Source organism: Acomys russatus, chromosome 19, assembly GCF_903995435.1.
Source record: "Acomys russatus chromosome 19, mAcoRus1.1, whole genome shotgun sequence".
NCBI lineage: Eukaryota > Metazoa > Chordata > Mammalia > Rodentia > Muridae > Acomys > Acomys russatus.
This window is the reverse complement of record NC_067155.1, coordinates 10,767,904-10,779,134: the sequence shown is the minus strand read 5'-3', so window position 1 is coordinate 10,779,134 and position 11,231 is coordinate 10,767,904. Positions and strand designations below refer to the sequence as shown.

At 42.1% G+C, this 11,231-nt stretch overlaps 1 protein-coding gene across 1 annotated transcript; it reads right to left on the bottom strand.

The window, feature by feature from the left end:
• Positions 1-239: 239 nt before the first annotated feature.
• Positions 240-10,587, bottom strand: Znf329 (zinc finger protein 329). The gene is made up of 2 exons (XM_051162378.1): positions 10,565-10,587; positions 240-1,905 (listed from the first exon to the last, which is right to left on the bottom strand). Exon 2 carries the CDS (start codon positions 1,895-1,897, stop codon positions 266-268), a length of 1,632 nt encoding a protein of 543 aa, XP_051018335.1. The 5' UTR covers positions 1,898-1,905; positions 10,565-10,587; the 3' UTR covers positions 240-265.
• Positions 10,588-11,231: the final 644 nt, after the last annotated feature.

Genomic DNA, 11,231 nt, shown 5'->3' with positions numbered 1-11,231 from the left:
TAAAGGTGGATGGGCATCTAAAGGGAAACCCCTTCCTCACTTCTGGGTACTGTGTGTCAGTGTATGGACTACATGTTTGGTATAGGCTGGTTCATCCCTGAAGCCTTTTACTACATTAACATTCAGTCCTCTCGTCAGTTCCCTAATAAGAGAATCAATGGGATTACAGAATGCCTCATACTCTAGGTTTTTTTTAATAAAGAATTCTTTTCTGTTAACAAGGAAAGACACATCTTTGTTCGCTCGAGAAGACTATAGCCCTCTTTCATTTTGCTTCCACGGGCGGCTGCTCTTCCTGGTGTGTTCTCTGATGTCGGACAAGACACCAGCTCCTTCTAAACATCTTCCCGCACTGAGGACACTGGCTAGGGCCCTCCCTGTTATGAAGTCTTTGATGTACTACCAGGTGAGTGTTCTGCCTGAAGGACTTTCCACACTTCAGACACTGGTATGGAGTCTCCCTAGTGTGAATCCTCTGGTGCTTGGTCAGACAGGAGCTATCCCTAAAAGCTTTCCCACATTCATTACACTCATAAGGCCTTTCACCAGTATGAATCCTCTGGTGCCGGATAAGTCCAGCGATGTTCCTGAAGAGTTTACGGCACTGGTTACAGCAATAGGGCTTCTCACCGGTGTGAATTCTCTGATGCCTGATGAGGTATGCACTCTCAATGAAGGTTTTCCCACACTCTTTACATTCATAGGGCTTCTCCCCAGAATGAATTTTCTGATGCACAATAAGGTGAGAGTTGCGGCTGAAGGATTTCCCACACTCTGCACATTCAAAAGGCTTCTCTCCAGTGTGTGTCCTCTCATGCTGGGTGAGGTAGGAGCCATCCCGGAAAGCCTTCCCACATCTGCTGCACTCATAGGGTTTCTCACCAGTGTGGATTCTGAGATGTACAGTCAGGTGAGAGATGTCAGTGAACGGTTTCCCACATTCGTTGCATCTGTATGGTTTTTCCCCTGTATGAGTCCTTTGATGCAAAATCAGGGAGGAATTTCTGTTGAAAGTTTTTCCGCATTCCAGGCATGCATAAGGCTTCTCACCTGTGTGAATCCTCTGGTGCTGGGTCAGAGCTGATCCGTCACTAAAAGCTTTCCCACATTTACTGCATTTATAGGGTTTCTCTCCAGTATGAATCCTTCGGTGAACAATCAAGTTGTAGTTCTTGGAGAATGATTTTCCACAATCACTACAGGTATAAGGTTTCTCCCCAGTGTGAGTTCGATGGTGTAAAACAAGAGAGGAGTTTCGCTTGAAGTATTTGTCACACTCAGTACATTTGTAGGGTTTCTCAGTGGAATGACCTCTTTTCTCATTCAGAGATGAGCTCAGGGCCAAGATGTCCCCAAAGTCCTTCCCTTTGTAAAATTTCTTGCTTCTTTTCTTAACTTTTTTGTCACAAAGGGGAGTGGTAAAGTGATTTAAAGATTTAATACTTTCTGCACATTTATAGGGTTTGTCTTTCATTTGGTTCCTTACAAGCTGAGTGACTTCCATAGAAGGATGGATGGCTTTTTCACAAGCATCCCCGTCACCAGTTCCCTTAACTGTGTAACTTGCAGGACAACTATGTAAGGTTTGGCCACAGTCAGAAGTTTTAATATCTGAGTTATGAACCTGAAAGCCATTTGTTGTAGGAACTCTCTGAGATGGCAGAAGGGCTGGGTTTGTACTCAAATGCTCCCCCGAACTAAAATGGTCACAATTTGCTTCCTGAGCCCCTCTTTTCTCATCGATAAAAGGAGATTGCCTCAAGTTTCTTTCCTGGTTCTCGCAGTCCCAATTGTCACCTAAAATGGAAAAGCAGGGACCCTCTCTTGTAAATCCTTCCATTTCTACCTCAAAGAAAACTTCTTCAGGAACATTCTGAGCTATTATTTTCAGTTTCATGTTCCATGCTGAAAAGAAAAAAAAAAAGACATATTAAGTAAGCACATGTACCTGGAAGAAAATGAAAAACATTAATGGGATAAGTGAGTATATTTCACTTCTTTTCTTTTTCAAATTCACATCTGTAAAATGGGGGATTCAAATGAGGGTCAGGAGTTGAAGCCAAGAGCAGTTTCGAAAGAAATGACATGACATTGCTCTGCTCCCTCTGAAGTATCATCCTGGCCACTGCTTTCTTGCCCCCCATCACCAATGCCCCTCATCAGAAGTCAACACACATCCTCCCAAGCCCAACTTCACAAAGTGCCTGCAAAGACATAGACAGAGGGGTTCTTGTCGCAGGTCTACGATCAGAGCTCTGCTTTCATGGGTAAGAAGACAACACAGGCTGGGGAACCTGAAAGAGCCGAAGCTATGTCCTAAATCCATGAGAGACTATGCTGCAAAGTTACTGTGAAAAGCTGGTCATGTCTAAGGCAAGATCCAAGGACATAAAATGAAAAGTATTTGGAAAACAGCTCCAGAGCTCTTCACCATTTTTAATCTTGTTCTTACTACCGTTCATATTCTCTCTCTCTCTCCCTCTCCACCCCTCCCCCCTCCATAATACTAAGACAAAGGGGATCCAGTGAAATGGCTCAGTGCGTAGATGCACTTGCCACCAACCTGACAACCCGAGTCCAATCCCCAGTTCACACACAGTGAAAGGAAAGAACTGACCCCCAAAAGTTGTCCTCTGACTGCCACATGTACCATGGCACACATACATAGACATACATGCCCAGGCCCGCAAACACACAATCAATCAAAAGTGTTGTTAAAAAGAAAAATTTAAAGGGAGACAATTGGCTCACTATAATTTCTGAAGTAAAATTAGACACTTAACTCAGAATTCACTGTACGTCCAGCTGATACAGTCTCCCACGTAAAACCAAACACTGAAGCACATGGAGGCATTCATAGCTAGGCCAGACTGTGAGCCACAGAGCTCAAAGCCACAGAGGCAGATTTAACAAGCTCACTTACATCTTACATGATATAAAATACAATAAAAAGAGTATACAAGTGGAAGGTGAGGACAAATATTAAATAGTGGGAAAGATTAGCACCCAATATCAACAAAGATCTCATACAGAAATGAATGTGCCGAAAGACAAAAATGGAATTTTATCAAAATGAGAAACAACAATCTCATTCTGCTTACCATGTACTTACATCTTTTTTGTTGTTTTATTTTGGGGGTTTGGTTTTTTTGTTTGTTTGTTTGGCTTGGTTTGGGTTTTGTTCCATGTTAGGTTTTGAGACAAAGTCCCACTATGTTGCCCAGACTCATCACAAAATTCCTGGGATTGAAGACTCCAAGTTAGCCTAAGTTAGCTATAGCTCAGCCATGTTACTTATATGCTTGCTGCTGAAAGTAGCCAAATAGGTCAAGTTAAGAAAACTTTCCACTACTACACCCCACAGTCCCTACCCCACTTTACCCGGAATCCATTGGCCTGAGATAGTGTAAGACTCCAGGTGGCCTGAGCTCAGCCACCTTAACAATAGTATCATAGGCTGACAGCAAGAACAAACAAAATATTGTTAGCCAGGCAAGAGCCCTCCACCTCACCCTGCCTGCTCAGAATGTATTGCCTCTACCGCACCCTGCTCAAAATTTACGGGCCTCGAGAAAAGGCCACATCCATATATCTTACCTCAAACACCTGCCAGAATCAACTGTCCCCAACCCACAAAAGGTCACCTTTGTTAGCTGATCAGTTACTAACTAACCACTGTTGCTGAGTTCTGCTTCTGTAAAGGGTATTTAAACCCTCAGCTTTTGCAGGATGAGGTCCCCCAACTCTCCTGATCTTGGTGGACCCCTGCCACGTCAGCTCAATAAAATTCCTTTGCTTTTGCATCAACTCTGGACTCTGACTCCTAATTGGGCTTCCGGGAATAGACTCTGACGATCTGAGTCTAACAGGATAAGGTGATCTTTCTGCCTCGACCTCTTCATCATACAATTCACAAACTATAACTCTAAAAACAAAAGAGATGGAGTGACTCTTGCTTATACTCCCAGCCCTTGGAAAACTGAAGCTGGGTGACTTGAGGGGGCTCAGCCCATGTTACACAGTAAGTTTGAGGCAACCAAGGCTACATGAGACCTTGTCGCAAAAAAACACAAAAAACCAAAACAAACAAACAAAAAAACGAACACACAAGCCAACAAAAAACAAATATGCAAGCAAGCAAACAAATAAAAAATTCAACACAAGATGTATACGGGTTGTAAGAGTAAAAAGAAAAAGGAAATGGGAACTGTAAACCAAGTGTAAATGCAACACTTGGGAGGCTGAGGCAGGAGAATCAGTGTAAGCATGCGGCTGGCAAACTCTATATAGCAAGTCCCAGATCAGCTGGGACTCAAGAAACTAAACACCACCAAACCAAATAACCCAATTGAGAAACGGGGCTCAGAACTAAACAGAGAATTCTCAACAGAAGAATATCAAATGGCCGAGAAACACTTAAAGAAATGTTCAGCCTCCTTAGTCATCAGAGAAATGCAAATCAAAATGACACTGAGATTCCATCTTACATCCATCAGAATGGCTAAAATCAAAAACTCAAGTGACATCACATGCTGGCGAGGATGTGGAAAGAGAGGAAAATTCTTTGCTGGTGGGAATGCAGACTAGTACAACCACTTTGGAAATCTATCTGGCGCTTTCTCAGAAAAATGGGAATAGGGCTTCCTCAAGACCCAGCTATTCCACTCCTTGGAATATACCCAGAAGATGCTCCAGCACACAACAGGGGTATATGCTCAACCACGTCTACAGATAAATTAATTAAATGAATAAACAGAAGTATGAGAACATAGAGCTCAGCCTGGCATGCAACAAATTAGTTAAAAACTGCAATTATTCCATCAGCATGAGCTGGCTAATTTGGTAGCAGCTATGAAAACTTTTTTCCCTCCCATCATGCAAATGGTCACCTCAGAAAATAAGTATAAATCATGATAAGTGAATAATCAATACACAGGTGTGGAAGGATCTTCTTTTCTAATTTTAAGTTTATTTTTATTTTGTGTCTAGGTATTTTCTCTGCATGTACATCTGTACGCCGCATGCATGTCTGCTGCCAGCAGAGGCCAGAAGGTGTGGAGCTGAAAGTTACAGATGACTGTGAGCCACGATTTGAGGGCAGGGAATTGAACCCAGTCCTCGGCAGGCACAGCTCGTGCTCTTAACCACTGAGCCATCCCTCCAGGCCCCTGTAAGATGATCTTAAAGGAAGGAAAAGACAGACCAGTAATAGTGATAAAACTTAACATGACTCATCACAATTACTCAATACCATAGCAGAAAACAAAGAACAATGAAAGGTTTCTTTCTTGCTTGCTTGCTTTTTAAAATATTTATTTATTATTATGTATACAGTACTCTAGCTGCATGTACACCTGCAGGCCAGAAGAGGGCATCAGATCACTTTTTATAGACGGTTATGAGCCACCGTGTGGTTGCTGAGAACTGAACCCAGGACCTCTGGAAAATCAGATAGTGCTTTTAACCACTGAGCCATCTCTCCGGCCCAGAAGGTTTCTTTCAAAGTACTGAAAGGGAAGCAGGCATGGTGGCATAGGCCTGCCATCCCAGCAATCAGGAGAGGCAGGCCGATCTCTGTGAGTTCAAGGCCAATCTGGTCTACAAAGAGAGTCCTGGGCAGTGAAGGCTACATAGAGAAACCCTGTCTCAAAAAAAAAAATAAATAAATAAATAAATGAAGGAAACGCTAAGGCTCACCAAGATTCAGGAGTGAGAATAAAATAAAAACAAATTCAGACAAGCAAAAACAATTCTTCAAAGGAGGAGGAACTGAAGAAAGGAGGGAACAGAAATAAAAAGAAATGATAAATAGATAAATCCAATGCTGGAAAGAAAAACAAAAACAAAAACAAAAAACCACTACTGACCAGATAAGGATCACAGCGCAATACAACAGGAGTAATATGCATCAAAACAGAGAGAAAGGCATCCACACTGGAAGAAGAAATCAATATATACAAACAGAGTGAAAGGTTTATTTCCTTTCATAAATGGAAATAAAGAAAAACTGCTGGACAGACACAAACAGCAAAAATCTTCAGTAGCCAGCCTTATCAAACAGCTGCATAGAAAGCCATGTACATTGAAAGCCACATGTTTTCTAAGCACATGTGAAACATTTGCTTAACATGACGATAAACTAAATTTAAAAACATATTAAAAACAAAGGCCAGACAATAGCAGAACAGACCAGCTTACTGGATACAATGCAGTCACGCTAACAACCAATCAACAAAAGAATATGTCAAATTACCCACCCCACAAAAAAAAAGGCAAAACAAACCTGTAAGACAGAAACCAAAACCTTGATAAAAATTAGAAAATACCTGTTAAGTAAATAAGAATGAAACTGCACTGCAAAGCCTATAATTGCACCACTTGGGAGGCAGGCAAATCTCTGGGTTCAAGGTCAGCCTGGCCTACAGAGTAAATTTCAGGCTACACAGAGGAACCTTGTCTCAAAAAAAAAAAAAAAAAAAAAAAAGAAAGAAAGAAAATGCTGTTATCACACAACATGTGACAACTGAGGTTAAAGTAAACTTAGCTCTTAGACAGAACATACGGCTCTTTAACACTTATGGTGAAAAAAAGTAGCCCACAGAGCTAGGAATCTGTCTTGGAAGAGTATTTACATAAAACATCTAATACTCTGTGGTCCAGCGCTAGCATCAATAACCATAAGAATGATGGACTCCTGGGCATCCAAAAGTATAAGTTATAGAAAGTTAATAGCTATAGGGGCCTCATGGCCTTTATGGATTTTCTCCAAGCTGCTACGACTGATGGATTGTATATACAAAACCACAAAACCACATCTGCAGCTGTGGGTGAAGCATGGTGTCCCCAGAATGCCTCTGCTGGCTAGAGCAACACAGTCACCTGCTGCTTCTAAATCCATTTGGATGAACCATAAATTCCCACAGGTGCTACAGAACAACGTAATATGCACCTTGCTCTTCTACTAAAAAGAAAATTCAAGCTTGGACGCCACCTTTGCCACCTTACAAGACGAAAGAGGGAAAACTGATTATGTAAATTTTCAGACTTTTTAACTTGACTTAAAAAGAAAAGCACAAGACAGAATGCTAATGAGTTCACTTCTCGCACTATACTCCATTTATATACAATCCCAACTAACTGAAAAACATTTATTTCTAAAAGGGAAAGAAAAATATCAAGAAGTATTAGAGGACTTCAAAGTAAAACCAAAACACTTGCTGTTCTGGCAAAGGACCTGTGTACGATTCCAAGCACCCACATGAAGCCTCAGAACCATCTCCGACTCCAGCCCTAAATACTTTCTTCTGTTCCCAGTGAGCACTGTATGTATGTTTATATTACATATATATTATATACACATATTACACACATATATGCACACATACATGATATATATATACACATATGTATATACACAAAACACCCATACACATAAAATTAAAATAAAATAATTTAAGGTCTGACAATTCCACCTACGTTCAGGTCGTGACTATCTTGTGAATAGGGGTGGGTAACTAATCTTGATAATTTAAGAAAAAAACTGCCCATCACTTATAACTGATACTTACTTTATCAAAGCCTAAGACTTAACACAACCAACAAAGTCAAAAGACACCCACCACATGCGAGACAATGTTATATACATTGTATCTAGACTATATAAAACTTAGAAGTCAATAATACAATAAGAAAGGCATGGTGGTTCACATCTATAATCCTAACATTTGAAAGGCGGAGATAAGAGAATCAAGAGTTAGAGGCCAGCCTGGGCTATCAGAGACCTGCCTCTGCCCCCCTCCCTTAAGAATTAATTAATTAATTAGTAAAAACAAGCACCCCCTCCCCATTATTTTAAATAAACGAAAGAGAGATCTTGTCTTACTTTAGATTGCTTTCTGAATTCAAATATGTAATAGCCTCATGGCCTAAATGACAGGAACTTACATCTCACAGTCGTGGAATCTGAGAAGTCCAAAACCAAGGTCAGGTTTGGGTAAGGGCTCACTTCCTAGCTTGCAAATGAAGAATAAGCAAAAGAAAGGGCTAGCCATGAGAAAAATGCAAAGCAAAGCCATATCCACAAAGATGCTGTCTGTAATCACTTCCACTTCTATGTAGCTATTCCACAAGACAGAAAAATGGCTTGTGACAGACGAAACTACACTGAAGAAATAAAGATCCATATATAGAGTATTACAAAACTATGAAACTGAACAGACTACACATGCATTCTCTAATATGGGTGAGTCTTGAAGACATTTTAGAAGGCAAAGAAACCAAAAAAAAAAAAAAAAAAAAAAAAAAAAAAGAACCACAAATTCTACGTGTTATATGGAATCTCCAAAACAGACCAAAAACAGGCTACAGCAAGGAGAGATGGAGAAGATAAAAGTTATAGTTAATGATCATTGGCTTTCTTTGGGGGTGGGGAGGTAGGGGTGGGGATCAGGGATTAATTAAAAGGTTCTAAAATTGCCAGTCATGGTGGTGCTGACCTTTAATCCCAGCAACCAGGAAGCAGAGGTAGGTAGATCCCTGAGTTCAAGGCTATTCTAGTCCAAACTGCAAGTCCCAGGCCAACCAAGGCTACATAGTCAGACCCTGTCTCAAGAAAGCAAAGACAAAACAAACAACAAAACAAAGCGAATAAACTATACCGTATGCCCATGTAGCCAGGGTTTTGTTGTTGTTATCATTGTTTTCAGGTGTGTTGAGCCCACCGGGGTCAGATCTGGGGGCCGACACACCAACTGGCATGTTGACGGGGCATAAAAAATTAAGGAGAGAACCTGTGCTGAGCTCCTGGAGAACTGTCCACCTCCCAAGTGCTGGGATGCAGGCACGCAGCACCGTGCCTGGCAAGAGTGCTTTGGCTGCTTTTTCAAATGGGAAAAATATTCTAAGTCCTGATTCGTACACATTCTCCCACACATTTATAAAAGGATAGGGAAGAGACTTACAGGAGAAGGATCTCCATAAAACTTAGTGAAGTTTTAAGGTAAAATACAAAGGTTAAAGCAAAATACAAAGCTAAGGAATTAGCCAAGTTGCTAGGATAAAGATGACTTTCTCTAAAAAATAGAAGGCACAAAACATAACTCCCCCCCAAGCCAAAAAAAAAAAAAAAAAAACCCTCAAACATCTGACTATATAAAAACAAGTAATACACCTAAAATATTAGGCTTCTGAAAATCAAAAAAGTAACAAAGAATTCAAAGTAACGTCCACAAGAACGATCTACTAATGACAGCAAGCACTTTAGCCACATGACCAAAGAATGACCATGACCACATCACGTGTTTTACTTAAAAATTGTCAACGTCAGTATGAACCAAACAAAGGCACACCCTACAAGATAACCAGCTACGTTTTTAAGAAACATTTGTCAAACTATTTTTTAATTTAAGAAAACCTCAATTATATATGTGTGTGTGTGTGTGTGTGTGTGTGTGTGTGTGTATGTTGTGCAATGATTGGCCCCCAACAACATTCTGTCATAGATTCAGGGCGGGGCTTAGATAGTCCCATGCCTCCTCGAGAACGAAAATGAGCAGTTTAGGTTCTTGGCAGAGTCAATTTCTTTTCTTTTCTTTTCTTTTTTAAGACTTATTTTTATTATGTGTATGCGTGTGTCTATGTGAGTGAATGCCACCTATGTTTAGACTCTTTCTGAAGCCAGAATAGTGCATTGGATACTACAGGCGCTGTGTGCCTCAAGACTTGGGTGCCAGAAAGCAAACTCAGGTCCTCTGGAAGAGCACCACCAGGTCTCTCCAACCACGCAAGAGTAACATCTTCTTCAGTGGTGTAGCCATTGGGAGATTAGTAGGATACCCACACTACTTTGCCCATGGGAGGAAAAAAAAAAAAAAAAAGGAAAGTTCATATTTTAAAGAGAATCTTCACTAAAGAATTTCAAAATGTAGTGTCAAGATACTACTTTTAGTAATCCAACACACACACACACACACACACACACACACACACACACACACACCTGTATCTTGCCTGCCGGTGCTACACTCATTGTGTGTGTAAAACATAGTGGGCTTGTGTCCAAAAAAAAAAAAAATAATAATAATAGCCTGATACTCTGGATGTGTTTGTCACTATTAAATTATGCCTGCAACTTAGTGATGGGTGTGAAATCTTTCCAATTACAAGGCTAGGAAGAGAAGGCGGAGGGAGAATGGAGGGGAATCAGAGAGGGGTGGACAAAGCCGTGTTTTACATGGAAATAAAAGCACCGAAAAACCAAGGAAGAGGTAGCGAAACGGCCAGAAGACAGGGGATGGACACACGAACCTCCCTGAGTACAAACATATATAAATAGGTAGATAGATTCTGCAAGCATCAGTAGAGAGAAAGGAAAACCACCTAGAAGAAAACACGGAAAAACAGCCCCGCCCACTGGAGCCTGGGAGCCAACTCAAGCGCGAGACCCGCAGATCCGGAGGGCCCAGGCGCCCAAAAAGATCTCGGAAAAACCTCGGGGAGCTGCTGGGCCCGAGACAGAGCAATAGACCCATAGGTGGCACGGAGGAAAGAGCCGGGACAGCCTCACCCGACGGAGGACGACGGAGGAGCGTCCACACCAGCCACGGAAGAAACCCCTCCGACCCGGGGGGCGTGCACACCACGGGAACAGCGCCGTGCCCGGTCACACCCTCCGGGTGGGTCCCAAACGGACACAACCCCCGTGAGACCCGACGCAGACGCTCTGCACCCCACCCTCCCGACACCCCTCGACCCACTCCTGCACGGCTCACACGGAGGGGAAGCTACGGAACAGATCGCCGCCGAGGTGCGACAGGACTTACTGCGGGAAGCCGGCGGCAGCCATGTTTGCGGCGACTGCGCATGCGCGAACCCGGTTGCGGCGCGCTGAGTCCGGGAGGTTCAGCGGCCTCAGACTTAGTGCGCTGCCAGTTTGAGAGCCCGGCACAGTTCACTGGTCCCTAGAACTGTGGGTGCTCGGAGCCTGTCACACAAGGCATTGCGATCAAGAAGAAACGTCACTTCATCCTAAAATAACTAAGTCATTGAGGACTCACGGATATTCATTTCCTACCATGATTCTGTCTTTTGAGATGGCTGGCTCTGGGTATAGTCTCCCACCTCAGCATCTCCAGGACTCTCCTGATGTTATAATTTTGTTATACAGCCTTTTTTATTCACTGCATAATTTGGCAAAAATACAATTACATGGGAAAAATGCTCACATTCAGCCA